The 18,823-nt window shown below is 42.6% G+C and overlaps 1 protein-coding gene across 2 annotated transcripts in view; it reads right to left on the bottom strand.

The window, feature by feature from the left end:
- The window catches only part of POLG (DNA polymerase gamma, catalytic subunit), a 795,283-nt gene that overhangs the window by 476,208 nt on the left and 300,252 nt on the right, over window positions 1-18,823 (bottom strand). For both annotated transcript variants that reach the window (XM_069222697.1, XM_069222698.1), the window contains exon 7: window positions 329-511. In XM_069222697.1, the coding sequence (XP_069078798.1) occupies window positions 329-511 (183 nt within the window). The remainder of the gene's footprint in view (window positions 1-328; window positions 512-18,823) is intronic.

Consider the following 18,823-nt stretch of genomic DNA (forward strand, 5'->3'; position numbering starts at 1 on the left):
GTATAACAGTATGTTAGAAAAAGGACTCTGGGATCCCATGTATGGGTGGGACAAATCTTTTCTTGTGGTAATTAATGGTAATCCCCCTGAAGCAGAAATTGATTTGTATTTGTAGGAAATGCAACAGCCATGCATATTTCTTACAATTCATTAGATTCCTAAACCTTTAAACAGTGTTAAAATCACAGCACCATGACCCAAATTATTACAAATGCATATTATTTTCCACATTTCTTAAAAATACAGCTGGGATTCATACAGCTGATTCTAATATACATATTTTGCCTTCCACAATTTGGCATGCCAATGTCTAAAGTTGGTACTGTACCCATCCTGGAAGAGCAGCTGACAAGCATCATTAGCCAAGTTCATGAGTGATTTCTTCATCTCCTTCTGAAGCTCCTCATATGTGCTCTGTGCTTCATCAACATATCTTTCCCAGTTCTGATTAACTGGTAAGTAAGATACACCCATTTCCAGCATCCCAGCAAATGTTACTGGGTGGGGGCACCTGCAGAAAAAGAGCATAAGATAAACAAACGAAACTGTCAAAAGACAAAAAATATGTTCTTACTCTAGTTTTCACATATGACAGACTTGTGGAATGTAACAAATACTGTACTAAAATATCAGTTGAAGGAGAATCCCAAGATTGAGACAGTTTGGAAACAAGAAGTGTGTTGAGCTGCTTTTCCAACAGCTGATTTCAGCAACATTGTCATTTTTATGCACACAAATGGCCAAGTTTGGAGAGATTACAAAATTCAACAATGGACTTCTACCTCTTATGGCATCTAAAACATGGTAGCTAAGCAGTGTACAACTCCAAAGGGCATAAGAGTTGACTTTGAGTCTATTCATTTAAATTGGTAACATTTCCCCCAATATATGCTATTCAGCATGGTGCAGTCAGAACGAATATGTTACTTACCTCATTAGCATCTATTCGTAGCGTGTGGTTCTATGGATTCATATGCTTAGGATACTCTTGCCATCTAGTGTTGGGTTCAGACGTTTGCAACTAGTTTTACTTCGAATAAGTCTTTTGAGACCTCTACTGCATACTGTGCATGGTCCTCGGCTACTTAGATTATTTTTGGCTCATCAGGTGAGTTTAGAATAGGAGCAGTATAGTAACAGAAAAGAAAATTAATGTTTGAGTAAAGATACAATAAGGAGACATGCTTTAGTAAAAAATTAAGTATGTGAGCCAGTAGCTTCCACGGAGGGGGGTGGGATGCTTAGATGATTAAAAAAGTGTTTGTAACACAACCTGACCTACTCTAGCATGTTGATCAACCAATACATCAAAACAGTAGTGTTTTGTGAATGTATGTGGGTTATTCCATATAGCTGCTTTACTAATGTTGGCTACTGGGATATTTTCTAGGAAGGCCACAGAGGCTCCTTTGTTATGAGTGGAATGAACTCTTGGAATTGTGGGTAGTGCTCTTTTTGCCTTGCATTAGCAAGTCTGAATGTGTCTTACTATCCACCATGCTATCCCAGCTTTGGAGAGAGAAGACCCTTTTGGGGGGTTTGAAAAAGCAGCAAAAATGTGTGGGTTTTTCAAAATGATTTAGTTGTTTCAATGTAGTACAGTAATGCTCTCTTAATATCGAGTGTGTGTAGCGGTCTCTCTGCTACTGAATCGGATTTTGGAAAGAATAATGGTAATTCTATTGTCTGATTGACATGGAAAGAAGACACTACTTTAGGAAGGAACTTTGGATTAGTACGAAGTACTATTTTATTTGGGCAGACCTGGAAGAAAGTTGATTCTAAAGTGAGCGCTTGAAGTTCACTTATTCGTCTGAGATATGACAGCGACTAAAAAGGGTACCTTCCATGAGAGGGACTATAATTCACACAAGTGTACTTGTTCAAAAGGTGGTCCATTGAGTCTAATGAGAAGAATATTGAGAATCCAGACAGGAGCTGGTGGGACAAATGGGGTGGAATGCCTCTTTGGAGTCCTTCCATAAATGCTTTAATGATTGGAATTTTAAAGAGTGACAGATGTAGCCTGTTTTGCTTATAGGCAGATAACGCTGCTAAGTGCAACCTAATAGAGGTGTATTCAAGGCCTGCCTGTTTTAAATTATAAAGATAACCAATGAGGTCTTGTACCATAGGTGATAGAGGTTGGATCTGTTTAGTTAAACAGTAATGTACAAATCTTTTAATTTTGCTGGGTAACACCTTTGCATAGTTGGATTGCCTTTAATCGAGGGGGAGGAAACCTGGAGACAAAGCTTTGGCATTTTGCCTTGTGCTGGGTTGTAAGGAGGTCTATCTCCGAGGTTGCCCACTGTTGGAAGTATGAGTGGAAAAGTGTTGTATCGATCGCCCATTCGTGAACTTGTGGTGCATTCTGCTGATCATATCTGCGAAGTCGTTGTCCATCCCAGGTAGGTATTCTGCCAGGAGGTGGATTTTGTGAAGTATGGCCCAATGCAATATTTGTTCCACTATTTGAGATAGTTGTGTGGAAGGTGTGTCCCTTGTTTTTTAATATAATACATCACAGTCACGTTGTCTGTATGAATGAAAAGTACCTTGTTGTGAAGGTGTTGTTGAAAAGTTTTCAGAGCAAGTTGAATGGCTACAAGCTCTAGATGACTGATTTGAAAGTGTTTCTCAGTTGGCGCCCAAAGGCCAAATACTGTGAGATTCTAAATGTATGTCCACCAACCCTGTAGTGATGTTTCCATAGTAATGGTGATTAGCAGAATTAGGGCTTTGAAGGGCCAACCCGTAACAGATTGTTGCTTTTCTACCATTGCAAAGAGAAATGGATTGCAGGTGCTACCAACACTAGATCTTGTAGCCCCCCCGCCTCCGCTTAAGACCACTGTGCTTGAAGGGTGCGTTGTGGGGGTGCATAAGTAGACGTGCATGTGGCACTATGGAAATACATGATGCTATCATGCCTAGAAGGCTCATGACTGTTTTAACTGTGAACTGACAATGAGGTTGGAAAAGAGGCAGTGCCAAGTGAAATCCAGACTGGGATAAGCTTTGGCTGTTACAGAGTTTAATGTAGCACCTAGGAACGGCTGCACTTGTAGGGGTTTGCAGGTGCGATTTTGTTGTATATACAGTAAAGTCTAATTTGTGGAGAAGGTTGATTACCCCCTGAGTGTCTTGTAAGTACTATTGGTGGATGGCACTCTTGACTAGCCAGACATCAAGATATGGGATTCTGAGATAAGCTGCTTAGCTGATAGTACTGCAAGGTATTTTGTGAATACTTGTGGGCAGTAATTACTCCGAATGGCAATACCTTGAACTGATAGTGCTGTCTTTTTATTTGAAAACAGAGATAGCAGTGATGGGCTGGGTGTGTTGGATTGTGGAAGTAGGTGTCTTTGAGGTCTATAGCAGCCATTATATGTCCCTGCTGTAGCAGTGTGTAAGAAGCTGGGTTCTGGTTGCAGTACCCCCAGTGCCAGTGTTCCTTCCCTAAAACAAGATACCCGGTCACTTGATCCCCAAGTGATCAGCCCCCTATAAGCCCCCTAGTAAATGGTATCCCTAGTACCTACGGCATGGGTACTGAAGAGGGCTCCTCAGAGCTGCAGCACAATTTGTACCACTCTGAGGGACCCATCACCAACCTTATGCAGACTGTGTGACAAGGTGCTTTCGAAATTGAAAACACTGTGTGCCATGTCCCTTAAACACTGCATGCTATATATGCAAGTCACCCTTCTAGCAGGCTTTACAGCTCTATGGCAGGGTGCATTATATTACATGTGAGGCCATATCTGTATGAGCAGATATGCCCCTGCTATGTCTTTGCCGATTCTCAGACATAGTAAGTGTACAGGGAAGCAATTTTAAATGCATGTGCTGGACACTGGTCACCACGAGTTCCCCAGCTACATGACAGCATCTCTGAAACCTGGGATGTTTGGTATCAAACATCTCAGAATAATAAACCCTCAATGAACCCAGTGATGGATTTATTAAAAAATGCACACAGACAGCACCTGAGAGGTGCCCCCTGAAAACCTAACAACTACTAGTGTGCTGACTTACTGGTACTGACCAGTTCAGCCATCACAGACACATTTCTGGCCCTCCCACAGTGAGAGTCAGCACCCTTCAGGGACTGAGACAAAAACCTGCACTGGGCAGAGGTGTAACATCCTCTCCCAGGCAGGATGGACATTCCAGGGCGGGGAGCTTCAAAGGCTGTGCCGCCTTTATGATGCAACCTATGTCTCTCCAGATGGTGGAGATGACCAACCCCACTGTTCTGACACACTTTTGGAAGCAGCACAGGCGGGAAAATAAGTTAAATTAGGAGGAGTGCCCACTTCATGCCAGTCCCACCCCTAAGGTGGACTAGCTGAAGTGGACACTACTGTTTAAATTCCTCCATCTTGATTGGAAGGAATTAGGCCAGTAGAGTTAGGATTATGCCCACTTCCCAGCAGGAGTGGTCATAAAAAGGGTGTAGTCACCCTAAAGATGAGTAGACACACTAAAGGTGAGTAGCCCATTGGCTACCATCTGGCACTCCCTGTAATGCCCCTAAATTCAGTATTTAGGTGCTACTCCCGAGTGCTAGATCTCAGATTCCCGATGACCTAAGAAGAGCCGAACACCACACAGTCGCACCAGCAGAGAAGCCTGCAGATACCAATTGACTTGCCCCCAGCCCAACAAGCCTGTCTGCAGCCCTCGAAGATCCTGTGCCTAAAGACTACTTGCCCTCCAAAGCTTTGGGAGGGCTGCCTGCCTTTGAGAATCCCCCGACCTGCCCGGTAAGACTTTTCCGACACCTAAGGACACCCATGCACCCGGAGCCCCTAGGCTTTGGGGAACACGATCAACTGTCCCCTTACGTCCCCCAGCATCTCTACTTACCTGGGCAGCTGTGGCTTGTCTTCGCCACAGCCTTCTGACCTGAGCCTGCAGCCTGTTTCTGAAAGAGATCTTCTCCATATAGAGAGCCAGCTTCCTACGCAGTGGTATTAATTAACTCTTGTAGTGTTACCATATAATAATGTTCTGATAGAATTTATCGGATGAGTGGCCTGAGGTCTATAATTGGCCTTAAGCTTAAATCCCTTTTTGGAATGAGGAAGTACAGGGAGTACACACAGTGTCCCTGGTACTGTGGTGAGACATGTTCTATAGCCTCTTTTTGTAGTCGTGCTTGGACTTCCCCTTACAGGAGTGTAAGGTGTTGTGGTGACATTTTGTGCTTGTGGTGGTATTGTTGGTGGGGCAGAGGTGGGTTTGAGGCAGTACATGTCTTTTATGATAGAAATGACACATCAATCATTTGTAATGTGTGGCCATTGATTGTAATGGTGTTGTAGCCGTCCCCCTACCAGTATGTGGAGTTAAGGGGGAGGCTTATAGTACGTTCCTCTGTTGTTTTTGAGCAGTGCCTGTATCTGTAGAGGTACCTTGTCTTGATGTACCTCTACACTGCCCTTTCCGAAAGCAGCTCTTATGTTGGAAAGTCTGTAATGCACCCATGGCTTCAACAGTGTCAGTGTCATTTTTAATTTCTTTCAACATCTGGTCTACCTGTGGCCCAAAGAGATGTTCGCAATCAAAAGGTAGACTGAGTGAATGTTATTGGATGTCCTTCATGAAGCCAGAGACTCTAAGCCATGAGGGACGTCTAATGATGATGCTGGTGTTCACTTCCCATGCACTGGTATCAGCTGAGTCTAAGATGCATTGTATAGTGGCATTGGAAATGATTTTCCCTTCCTCCACTAATTGCGCTCCTCATTGTCGGTACTGTTCAGGGAGATGCTGGATGAGCTTCCTGCATCTCGTACCATTAGGCTGTATTATACCTAGAAAGTAAGCCTACTGAATTGACTAGGAGTAGGTGGTTGGCTGCTTGTGCAGCAACACGCTTGCCTGCTGCATCATATTTTTTACTCTCCTTTTCAGCTGGTGGAGTATCCTTTGTGCTTTGGGAATTTGCTCTCTTTCTGGCAGTCTGAACGAACAAAGAATCTGGGGGCACCTGATCCTTGATGAAGGTGGGGTCAGAGGGACAGGCTTTGTATTTTTTGTCTACTCTTAGTGTTACTAATCGAAATTTTACCGGCTGCTTAAAAATGTCCTCTGTATGTTTAGGCATTCTTTTGAGCATCAGTAAAATTTGTACTGGCCTATCGGGCCTACTTAATGTTTTCACTGAGAAATCGTACTCATCCTCTGAGTGAAGATCTACTTTATGGTAAGGTGCTGCTCTAGTAATGACCTCTTGGTAGGTTGTCATATTATCTGGCAGTGAGGGTTTAGAGAGGTATAAATCAGGTTGTGTATCGTCCAGAGGAACTGTCATACTGGTCCCATGGGTCGTGGATAGAGTCTAGATCTCCCTTTGGATGTGGAAAGTATGGTCTTGTGGTTGAGAATCCTGTGTATATGCCAACTGCTGATGATGGTGTACGTGATGCACGTGGCTGTTCTGAGGGCCAGGTATAACCTGGTGGTAATACAGGAAGGATAGATGGAGGAGTAGAAGGGATAGGTATTGGAGTAGGAGGTTCCTTGAAGCCTTGCATAGATCTGGCCCCATGATCTCCTCCTCATAAGACTTCTTCTATTTAGGAGGTGTATCTGTTAGCAGAAGAGGTGGTTATGTTAGAACTCTGCCAGTGTCCAGGTTAATAAAAAATGTATTTTGCTTGTTGTCCAATTTTTCTTGGAGTTTCTCAAGAATAGGCCCAAAGACTGCTGGTAAGGCCTTGTGGCTGGGATTGAAGTTTCGGTCAGCGAGCTCTGAGATCAATGTCCAAACCAATGGCTGAAAAAACAAACAAAAAAAAAAAAAACCTGAACCGAGGACCATGCACAGTACACACTAGAAAAGGAGTCACACTACCTTGTGACTTGAAAGACTTCTTCTAAGAAATACAAGTTGCAAACATTCAAGCTCAACAATAGAAGGGACACGTGAGCATGTAAAAGGACAATTAACATGAACATGTGGCATAAAAGTGTGTGTATCTACGGCCAACACATGCTATAAATACTTCCTTTCTCGAGATTCTGAGACAGAATCTAATAAGCTGGAGGCTGTAGTCAGCTTGCCTACCTCTAAATTGTTTCACTTACTGCACACTACTCCACTTAAACCTATTTTGCATGATTTAATGCCAAACCAGAACCCAGGAACTAAAATATTTTTTTATGAAATGAGTGATAATGTATTGGGTCTGAGCAGCAAATTATACTCCCAGACAAAACACCATGAGCTTAGTGATTTATGCACACATTGTGCAAAACAGAGAGATACCATCTGGAATTTTCATTTATTTTCCAACACACGCCATTTACTACTCAAAATTTACACAACCATATTTTTAAGACTGCTCAGACAAGTACCATCTTACTCACTAAATCTGTGCCTTAAGAAATAATTATTTGTACTTGCTGTGTCTAATTTATGCTCGGGATTTAGTTAATGTTCGGATTTTCAAAAGTACTTTTTGCTGGGCGGTTGAAGGGCCTCCATTTTTATCAGTTATTCCCAACAAGTTACTTGAGTAAAACCAGTAACTATCACATTTTCTCAGTGTATATAAAGTTGATGAAGCCTATGCAAACAACAGAGTATTCAACTTACTTGCAAGATGCTTAACAGTGCAAGCATCACACCAGCCTCCAGCTAATTTTGAATGATGACCTTTGAGTGGTGCTTTCTTGGAACTTGTCATATGAACAAGACCTTCCAAATGGATGTGTTACTTACCTTCAGTAACACCTATGTGGTTGATACTTTATCTACACATAGATTCCTCCCCTTGTGACTCTCCCAAGGGGCCATTCTAGATCTGGAAATTATTGCAATAGCTCCTGTACCAGCATGAGGTGCTGCTAACCTCAATCCAGCGTCTAAATGTGACAGCATACAGCCAGGTAAAGGCGCTACCCCTGCATGCTGACATTAGTATATTCACTGTTCTTTACCGTGCCATCAGGCACAAAGTGTTACTCACAGACAGACAACAGTGGAAGTGTGCATAATCTGACTTGGAAACTTCCTAACCCTTAAAACTCCACTCAACAGAACAGTGAGGATGTTAAGTGATGGTGACACATTCACCAGAAAGAGCATTATTAAAGGAAAGTAACCCATTCTTCTGATGGACACTTCTACCCGCAAGATGCCTCACCTTGTGAATCAATACCAAAGTAATACCCCCACCAGAGAAGTGGGTCTTTACATCAGAATGGCCTGTAGAATGAAGTGGGCAAAATGACACTCTGCAGACTTCTGATTTGACGCAAAAGTGCCTTGTCAAAGTATGGACATATGCCCATGTGGCTGCCTGTATGATGCCTACATTAGGGACATCCCAATCCAGAGCTGCAGTCACAGCCTCTGTCTTGGTTGAATGAGTCCTAAACACTGCAGGGGGGTGGGGTGAGGGGGTGGGAAGTCATTTTTGGATGAGGCGAAATAATAAAAAGGGCTATCCATTGCGATAGGGTCCTTTTTTTAAATGGTTGAAAAGGCAGTGTAAGAAGTTAGGACTAACAATGCCTGTAGACCACTCAGTCAATGAGCAAAAGTGATTGCAGTAAGAAATGCAGTTTTCAAAATTAGGAGTCTGTAAGTACAACTAGCCAGAGGTTCAAAAGGAGCACACATTAGGAATGTGAGGACTACATTCATATCCCACTGTGGCATAATGAAGAAAATACTTATAAAAACACATCATAACAGGAGATTTGAATAATGAGGGCTGATCAGCGATACGAAGAAAGACCAAAATGAAGTAACGCTAATAAAGCCAGGAACCATTTTGAGCAAGCTGAGATTTTATTTTCTGGCTGGTCATCGGCCATTCTACCTTTGGCGTATGTGCTGTCTGCCCTTACCTTTTGAAGAACCTGTGTGAGTGTCAAGTCATCCAGACAGTTACATTTATAAGAACACCTGCCATCAGTCTGAGGCAAGAATCTTGTTATTTGTATCTCAAGGTTAACTGACGATAATAACACAAACAATGTTACCTGAATTGGTGTATGTTTACATATTTGTTTATACAAATCCATCAAAGACTGGCATATGGATGCACACAAGTTATATCATAAATTCCACCGAAATCCCCAATATCAGATAAGATTGGTGGCTAGCAGTACAAAAGGATCATCAGGTGGCCATTAAAAGAGAGGTCTGTTGCCCCAGATCATCCCACAAGATACTGCCAGAAGATCCTGCCAGACTGCTGTGGCATCTCATCTTAAGCAGAGAGCCGATACTGAGCCAAGTACGAGGGAAGAGGTGCTGAGCCCAGCTGATTGTTTTCCCATGGAGGGAACACTCTCTTCTGGCTACTGAGAACTACATCTTCTTGCTGTACACAGGTATGCAAGGCGCTGATTCCTCCTAAGACACTCTAGATGCAAGTTAAGCTATTCTATGCACTTACACTACAGCATGTACAAGCAGTTTTTAGGGTGTTAAGCTGCCAGATGATATTTCCACTATAGTAGAAATGGTCATATTATTTTCGTTATTAGTAACATACTTTACTGCTGCTTTAATAAAATGCTGTGAAGTTATTTTACATGTGCTAAGCAACAGGGAGAGAATGTTGTAATGAAGTACTTTTAAATCTAAAGTGTCTTTTCCCTTAGTCTATAGCTTGTGTGTGATATTATAAAGATTGAAATTGGGTTTGAACTACCACTGCATGCTGAAAACCTTTTTTAGGGACTGTTAGTAACCAAGAAAGCAAATACACCACCAATTATGTAATGAGTGGTGTTGTACTGGACTACAATGACCTGTTCTTTCATATTCAAGCGTTGGTGCATTGAACTAAGTTCGGGCATCTGTAGGTGTACAAGCAAATCTTATAGAAGCTAAGCCAGAGTCTTAGTTTACGCAACAGTAAGGGCCACTACAAGCTGGGCTAAAGATAACACAACAAGGGACATTAAGCAGGTTAGCCTGTATAGGATTGACCTTCCCATCACACCTGGTGACAACTTGGACCACTGACATATATAATAGAAAGACTTAATAAAAGAGTGACGAGCAGCCAAAATGACATCCATCACCTCCAACAGTAGATCAAAATATCTCAGCTGGTTCTGCTTGATCCCCTTGCAACAGGGGTGGGCTGGGGGTATTCTGATGCATTACTATGCCTGCTGCTGGGACAGAAGTTTCTCCCAAAAATGAAGCCGAAAAAGAGGGCAGATGGTGGTAGAGAGCAGAGGAGAGGGAGGTCAGAAGCATGGAGTACCAGACGATCATGTCCCAATCCCTGGCCAAAAGAAACAGCCATGCTCAATCCCACCTGACTTCAGTACTCACAGGATCAGCAGCAGGGGTGTCAAGTGCATATAGAAAGCTGGAACTGTGTCTCAGAGACCCTTGATGAGGAAACACTAAAGAGCATAAGGTCAGATTTTAAATGCTTTGGAAGAAGAGAATACGTTTACCAGAGTTACGCCCTACTGAGCGGAAATACCCATACCACTGTCGTGTAGGCTCTCATTATTCTAATGGGACTACTGGATTTTGAGCAGCAGAACCGCCTGCAGTGTGGGAGACTAAGTCTAATCCACTGCGAGTGACGCCTGTCGCTCGAATCCAGGTTTTGCTCCGGCTAACTAGAAGTGCCTCATCTCTACCCAAGGATAGGGATGACAGGTCTCATCCGTTTCTCTCTATGTTACATTTAGTCTCATATATAAATGACAAACAAAGGCAGTATATGTTTTAATAATTAGTTTAATAAAACAACTGCATCTTAGATAGCAAAGCGTGAGCTACAATAACCAGGACAACACAACATGACAGTATTAAAACTGTGACGAGAAGAGTGAAACATAAAAATAACGCTATCATATTGTCACTATTGCCAATAGACTAACTCCTACCTATGCTATGATAGAGCACAGCATGTTAAGCTCTAATTCTGCCCTTCAGGTTCCCCTGGGAAGGCATCAACCCCCATACCTGAGCAAAGGCCTGCGGTCTGCGTTAGCATCTGTAGCGATGCATTCAGCAATCAGCATACAGTTGTGGTTCTCTGGCTGGAATCTCTATCTAACGTGTAAGGAACAAGGAAGTGTTTTTATAACAACACAGCTGATGTTCTGGGAAAATGTCCCTACTTAAGGATGTGTGTTTTCTACGAATGTTGGAGACTAAACTTCTACCACGTTCACAGGCAATGTACCGTGCTGTAGCCTTGGAAGAAGCACAGAGTGATCAAGAATGTCTTGTTTGAGAACAGATTGCTGGCCTAGGCAAAAACAGTTAGATAAACAGAAATTAAAACAAGACTGTAAAAGTGGCTATTGTAACAATCATAAAATGAAGCCGAATAAAATATATATAGGTTAAGGTGCACAGCGGCTTGGCCTAGTGTGTTAAAATAATGTGCATGGAGCTGTGGCTAAAATGGCTACACAACACCCTCCCCTAGTTGGTTGAAGTTGGTTCAAAGCCTAAACGTATAAAATTGCTACTAAAAGCTCAACCTAAGATATATAAGTAAAAGCAGTGTCAATTATGACAAGTAAAAGTGACACATGAGCACGTAGGAGGACAATTTAAAACATGAACATGTGGCATAAAACTGAATTTCAAAAGGCAAAGTTATTTTTGAAAAGTTCCAATTGATTCCGGGACCATAGAGGACAGGAAATCTTCCACTTCGGCCGATGTTAAAGTTGGAAAGGCATCACCAAGAAGGATCAAGGAGCAGTTGTGTTCCATAGCCTCACCCTCAGCGGCATTCCGGGGTGAGCCAAATGATGAGTCATGAGCCACATCCTCCAAGAAGGGCAACTCATAAGTAGGTTCCGGTAGCAAACGCAACGCGCATGTCTGGTAATCAACCCTCAGCGAGAACAACAGATCAGCGTCCAATGAAAGCAAACGCTGCGTAGAAAGACAGACTTCCAGTGCGTGTTCGAAAGAGCACCAGAGGCACAAAAACACGGGCTGCACACAATGTAAAACCGGTCTCAATGACAAAGATCAGCCACACTCCACTTGCTCCAGGAGTGTTGCTCCAAAATACTGCATCATGCGTTCACGACACAGCTGCGCTGATGGGAGCGCTTTCATTCCTCCTTGTTGCGGTGGGGCAGCCATTGTGCATAAAAAATAGCAACAGCAGAATGCCAAAGTTATTGGAAATCCCCCGAAAATACTAGAAAAAATTGAGCGGATAGCTGATGGTATTAAACCGAATATGGAGGAGAAGGTGTGAATGAAACCAGAACCAACAGCTTTAAAGAAATGTGCGATTCCAGTTGTACTGGACGCATTAAATATCCATACCACGAGTTCACCAAAGTGTATCGAAAGTTTGTACTTAAAAGGGACTGTATTTCTGCTGACGACCTTGCCATCTGAAGTGCGTAGGTCTCATGTGCCGATGTAAGGGCCACATGCTTTTGAAACAATAAAGCCTTGAGTCTGCTCAACTTGTCAAAATTCCCATTTGAAGTAGAAATATGAGGCCAAATGTCAGCTACTTCTTTTATCTTAGTGGTGGTGGTGGGGAGGAGGGGCAGCGGGGAGAGTAAGTTCCCGCAGCATGTAACGACCTTAGAGACCGAAACAATATAAACTATTCCGGCTCGCATACCACAACAGTCTTCACCGTTGAGAACGACATAGCTGCCGTTTTAAAGCACCTGAAACGTAGGTCTAATCAAGGGGACTGGATCTCCCTTCAGGTAACAAGCCAAGTTCGCTGAAGATGCATTACACGCCCCATGAAAGGACAGCTGTTTACAAACCATGGAATGGCTGACTGAAGTCTCACATTCACTACCGCTAAGAAAGACTTCTTTCATGCCACTGAGACATTTGTATGAGAAGGGAAGCTCCCACACCTCATGGATGTAACTATCTACCAGCCTTTCATATCTGCTTACCAGAATGTGTTTTAAACAGGAGGTGAACTGAAGTGTAGAAATAGGCAGATTGATGACCCAGTGTATCAGCCACTCAGCAGATGGTATTTCAGCCACAGTAAAAGGCAACTTTTCTAATTTCTCAATGTTTAGCATGACATAATTTGCTTCTTTCTTAGCCATTAGTTGTTGTTGTCGTGTTAAATTAAAGGAAGAAAATATCTCCCTTGCGCTGACATGTTGCCAGGGAACGCGACCTGCCTTCAACGTTTGAAGTGTCCAACCCAACTGCATAATGGACCTTAGCTGACTCTGTCCATGGTGTAATGACGACATATCTGTTTGTATGATGTCTATAGCAGAAGAGACTATGTTGTTTAAAGTGTATATCCGGTCGGACGTGGTATTAATCCCATTATCTACAACAGCCAATGCCTTTTTTAGATTTTCCTGGTCTATTTGTCATAACCGGGCAGCTGCTTCTTGTTGGGAAAGCTTCCAAATTTCATTATATACTTCATGTAAGAAACGCTTTCTGCAGTGTTTTCTGGGACCTAACAGGAAGTCCTGCAAGTCAGTATTATTAGACAGGAGATTGAGGTGTTCTCGAACCGCATCTGGTGAGGACGTTCTTAACCATTGCTGGCATAGTTTCCCTACACTATATGTTGTAACTATGCCAGCATGTTCGGATGATATATAGCGAGGGTCCAGCCTATTAGTTCTAAAACCCCACGAGGAGTTGATAAAACGTTGGTGACACCCATTGGTATCTACTGCCCACAATAACCACCCGCCAGGACGTGTCGGTGAAACACTAAATGTACCATTCTGGACCCATCCGTCGAGCTGATCTTCAGTTGCATTTATATATTTTTGCCATTTATAAAACTTAGCAGGGGCATGTTTAATTCTTTGATCTTTGCTAAGCCTAAACAACTTGTTTGTTGTACTGTTTCATTTAGAAATATCATTTGTACAGGTATCAGGCATGCTCTGAATAAAGCGTCCTTCCCCCTTATTTGCCAATGTCTAGTTCCCCATACACTTTTTAAGTCAATCGACTTCAGCCAATATTCATAGCCTTCTATCGACAACCGGGAAACAAAGGATTCTGAATATATACATTTTGTATTTGTCAATAGTATACGTATATCTTTAGCAGGTGGCAATTTAAAACACTATGACTCAGCATTTTTTACATTATACCCAGAAAAATATTTAAACTTTTCAGAATATGTTTTAGAGTGGGACAACGTTCCCATTGTGTATAATTAAAAACAGTTTTGGGGCTGCTCGCTCTATATATGAAATGGTGCCCATAATAATTATAGCAAAACATATCACCATAATTTTCTTTAGATTGATAAACATCTTCGTTTTCAAATAGAGTATAATACTGCAATTCAGTCATCATAGAATCAACTATTTTCAAATCCCAATCATCAGAAACAATGCCTGGTATTATAATATCGTTCATTGTTAATTTGAACACATATGGTTTTTGAATAACTTCTGTGGGACCGTATATAGCAAATATTACTTTATCCCAAACAATCCCATCAGGAATCGGTATTGCGGAAATGTTCACAAAGGATACGTCTTTCCGGACCTTATGTGATGAAAAATGTGGTTTTAGGACCTCATCCACCAGTTCAACTGTTGATATTTCAGGAAGAAAATGACCATGTATTAATAAAAAGAAAGTGATAACAAAACCAATCCAAAGTAGGAAAGCTAGTACACTCAAGAAGAGCCATAGATAGTTCCATGGAAAAATAAAGTATGTTATTTTAAGCCAATTCATTAGCTTACGTGACTTTGATAGTTCAGGTGTCGAAGAAGCAAACGAGTCTGAGACGTCATCATTGATGTCAGCAAAATAACCAGAAGCAATGTGTGCAAATGCTGGAATTGTGTTCATTGGTGGAGTTGGTGTTTCTCGCGGTGGCACAAAATAAATCGGGCCATCCGTTTGTGTAGAAGCTGTATCGGAGCAATCAACTTTTTCTGTATTATTTAATATTAGTGGAACCAATGCAATATCATTTTCCACCATCCCCAAGCTCAGAGAGGTGTCAGTGTTGGTGCGTACAACTTATAGAGGAACGTCTAGACCAGTAGTGAGAGGGATTCGGGAACTACTGTGTGTTCCTCTTGGTCTGCTGTGCAGGATCGGCCACATGTTGTAGTTTTACACTGTCGATGGAGAGAAAACAAATTTCTTTGGCACCTGCCAACGGTGGTAGTATTACAGTTCTGGTACTGTGTATCCCCAATACTGGGACTGGTGCTCGATATGAAGGGCCAAATTCCTTTTTCACAGCAACCTTTTCACATACTAGGTCCCCAACCCTGGGAATCCAGCCGGTATGTGTTACAGGTACATCCTTGATTCCTGTGGAGTAAGCACTGATAGAATTGTCATCAAGGAACTGTTGTAATTCCTGTAAGACAGTGACACATTCATTTATGTCAAAAGGTGTTTCTGCGGCCTCCACGCCAGGACCATCAAGATCAGGAACATACATTTGAGTTCCAAACAGGCACGCATATGAAGTACGACCCCCCCCAGGGACCTTCTAGGCAGATTATTAAGTGCTCTCTGAACTCCATACAGGTGATTCAGCCAACTACGACCCGTACCTAAGACTCTGGCTGTTAAGGATTGCTTTAAATCACGGTTTAATTGCTCCACAACACTATTTCCCTCGGGATGAAAAGGAGACGAGTCCTGGAGTTAGACCCCCAATGAAGCCATGGCGTCCCTGAATGCCCTTGAGGCGAAAGCAGGGCCCCAGTCCCAGTGGAAAGCCGCAATCGCATATGTACCGATAAAGACTCGCAAATCTTTAATAACAGTCCGAGCGTCAGCCGAGCGTTGAGGTTACACCCATGAAAATCTGGAGCAAGAATCAACAGTGACTAATATATACTTGTATGCACTATCCGGTGTTAGGGGACCGCAATGGTCCAAGTACACACATTGTAACGGTTTATTTGGAATCAAGAGGGGTGTCTGCGGCGGGCGTTTGGCAGTGGAAACTTTAATTTGTTTGCAGATGTCACAACACAGGACATACTGCTTTGTCTCTTTGTAGAGGCCTGGCCACCAATAGCGGGCTTGTAAGATTGAGATTGTAGCCGCCACACCAGCATGTGCAGATGCCACCCCTTGATGCAATGCTTTAATTAATTGTGATCTTATATCTCTGTTGGGAATATCTCATACCCCTACGTTTGGTATCTTAACCTCAGCGTTCAGCATACCTCCCATACAGTAGGAATATTTGTCAGGAAATCCTTTTGGATAGGGCGTACCATCCGCCGTAGCTGTCACGGCAGCCCATATGTCTGCAACCAGTTTTGAACTCAAGCAAACTACTGCAGCAACAGAAGCCACAGCCACTGCTGACTTTGCAGCTTCATCAGCCAATGTATTTCCACCAACGTGTATTCCAACACGCTGGTGTCCAAGTGTGTGTACAACATGGACATTGGGTAGCGTCTCTTTTAGATCTGCTACTTTCCCCCACAGAAGTCTGTGTTTAATGGTGTTGCCTTTAGAATCTCTGAACCCATTCTGGCACCAGTAATGCAGGTATTCATTGAAGGACTGGACACAATAATGTGAATCACAAACAATCACGTTGGCTGTGTAGGATCCGTATGTTCCAGTGCCATCAGCAGTGCTTTTAGCTCTGCCAATTGTGCAGTGCAATCCCCTAGGGTTTGCGTAAATGTATGTAGGGGACAGAATTTATTGTCCTCCATATAGCCACTTACGACAGCGCAAGCAGCAGAATATTGGTGTTTTGTGCCAATTGCAGGTTGTGCGGAGCCATCGGTGTACATGACTCTATGATATTGTTCGACAGGAAGTGTATTTACTGGAACTGGGTATTCTAGTTCATACTGCAAAAATTCTTGAGTTTGTAACTTTGGGTCAAAAATGTAGTCTACATCAGTGGCTGTCAAGGACATGGCCCACTGTATCCAACGTGGATGTAATGCTTTCCCGTTTGGAACGCTGGCTTTTGTAACAGCCTCCTGGGCTGGGATTGGAGAAATGACAATAATGCATTTTCCTTGGGCTAGAGGTAGTTCTTTAATGACAGCCATTTGAACAGCAGTGAGGATTTTCTCAGTGGGAGCAAAACATTGTTCTGCCACTGAGTATAAGTGTGATTTGTATGCAATCAGGACTGTCTCACCTTCATTAAATGTCACATAGTTGAAACCAATGGCACCAGCAATTACTCTGATGACCAAATGTGTTTTGTTGTCCCTCGTGTGTAAATGTTGTGCTGCAAGCATGTCTGTCTGCAGTTCTCTAAGAATTCATGTATGTTCAATTGTCCAAAATGTACTTGAGAAATCAGGACGTATCAAATCATATAAAGGTTTTATGCGTGTGGCATAATCTGGAATGTAAGGTCTGCCAAAATTTAGGAAACCCAATAGAGATTGGAGTTTTTTTGATCGTATCTGGTGGTTGTAGTTGTGCGCATTTTTCTAACAATTGTGGCGCTAGGCTCTTTCCTTCACTTGACAGCTCATATCCCAGAAACAGGACACTGAGGAAGGCAATTTTTGTTTTTTTGAAGTTGGATTTGTAACCAAATTCAGCAAATCCGACAACAATGCGGGCTACCCGTCTTAAATGCTGTAGCAATTCATCATCCGTAAGATAAATACCATCTACATAGGACAATGCTTTAGGGTCTATCTCGTGTAGAATTGCAGTAACACGAGCTGCGAACAGGCCTGGGCTGTTCTTATACCCCTGAGGTAATCAAAATATTTTTTTCTGGGAGCCTAGTGCACTAAAACTTGTTAAGTCTCTACTCTCAAGCGCTATATTCTGGCAGAAGAAACCACTGGAAATGTCCAGTGTTTTGTACTTTTTTAAGCACTATATTTTTCATCAGTGCTGTGCTATGTGATTTTTGTATAGCATATGTGCGTGTATGACTGTTTAAGTGCCTGTAGTCTAAGACTATTCTCAATGAATGGTCTGGGTTTGCTACTGGGAATAACGGATTATTCATTGGGGAGACACAGGGTTCAATTACGCCCTGGTACTCTAATTGTGTGAGTATTTCCCTCACGGGTGCCTTTGCATCATGTTTTATTGGATACTGAGGTTGTGGCTGGAGTTGATTTTTAATAGGAATTACATGGCAGGGGGATTCTTTATCCCATCCTCCATGATTGCGATATAATGCAGGTGCCTGTGCCAAAGCCCAATCAATGGCATCGGTTTCAGCGAGTTCCTCTGGAACAAGGGGCGTGAAAGAAGGTTTAATAACGTCTTCCCCATATGGGCAGGTATGGACAAAGTCAGGTGGCCAATCTTGTTCGGCCAGTAAAACATCATATATTTACTACGCGATCCCAAAAGACTGCGTCTATTATGCGCTCAATGTCTCCTTCTACCTTTAGCGTTACCTTATACACCCTATCAGGTGTGGAGACACACATGTCCACAGTTTCTTCTTGTATAGTCATCAGTTGCTTTCACCTCCAGATGCTCTAGAAGACTCCAGCGAACTATTGTGACTTCTGCCGCGCTGTCTAGCAGAGCTAGTGCCCACTTCTTGTTCTTCAAGAGGACCCTCTTCCTGTGTGGCATGTCAGACTGCGACTGTTGCCACCCTTTTCTTTTTGAATTGGGGTTTTTGTTGGGCAGGTTTCTCTTCCTTTTTAACAGAAACCTCCGACGAGCGTTATGATTCCTGTCTCGGTTTCACTTACTCTGTTCTTCGCTCTGACCACCCATGTCTCTCATTTTGTTTTTCCGATGAGTCCTGAAAGAAACCAGATTGGCGTGTATCAGTATATTGATATCTATCAGGCGTTTTTATATTATCTCTGTTTCTGAGATCACATCTATTCTGTGGAGTCTCCATACGTGGAGATTCTCCCCTCTCTTTTT

This window comes from Pleurodeles waltl, chromosome 3_1 (genome assembly GCF_031143425.1).
Source record: "Pleurodeles waltl isolate 20211129_DDA chromosome 3_1, aPleWal1.hap1.20221129, whole genome shotgun sequence".
Classification (NCBI taxonomy): Eukaryota; Metazoa; Chordata; class Amphibia; order Caudata; family Salamandridae; genus Pleurodeles; species Pleurodeles waltl.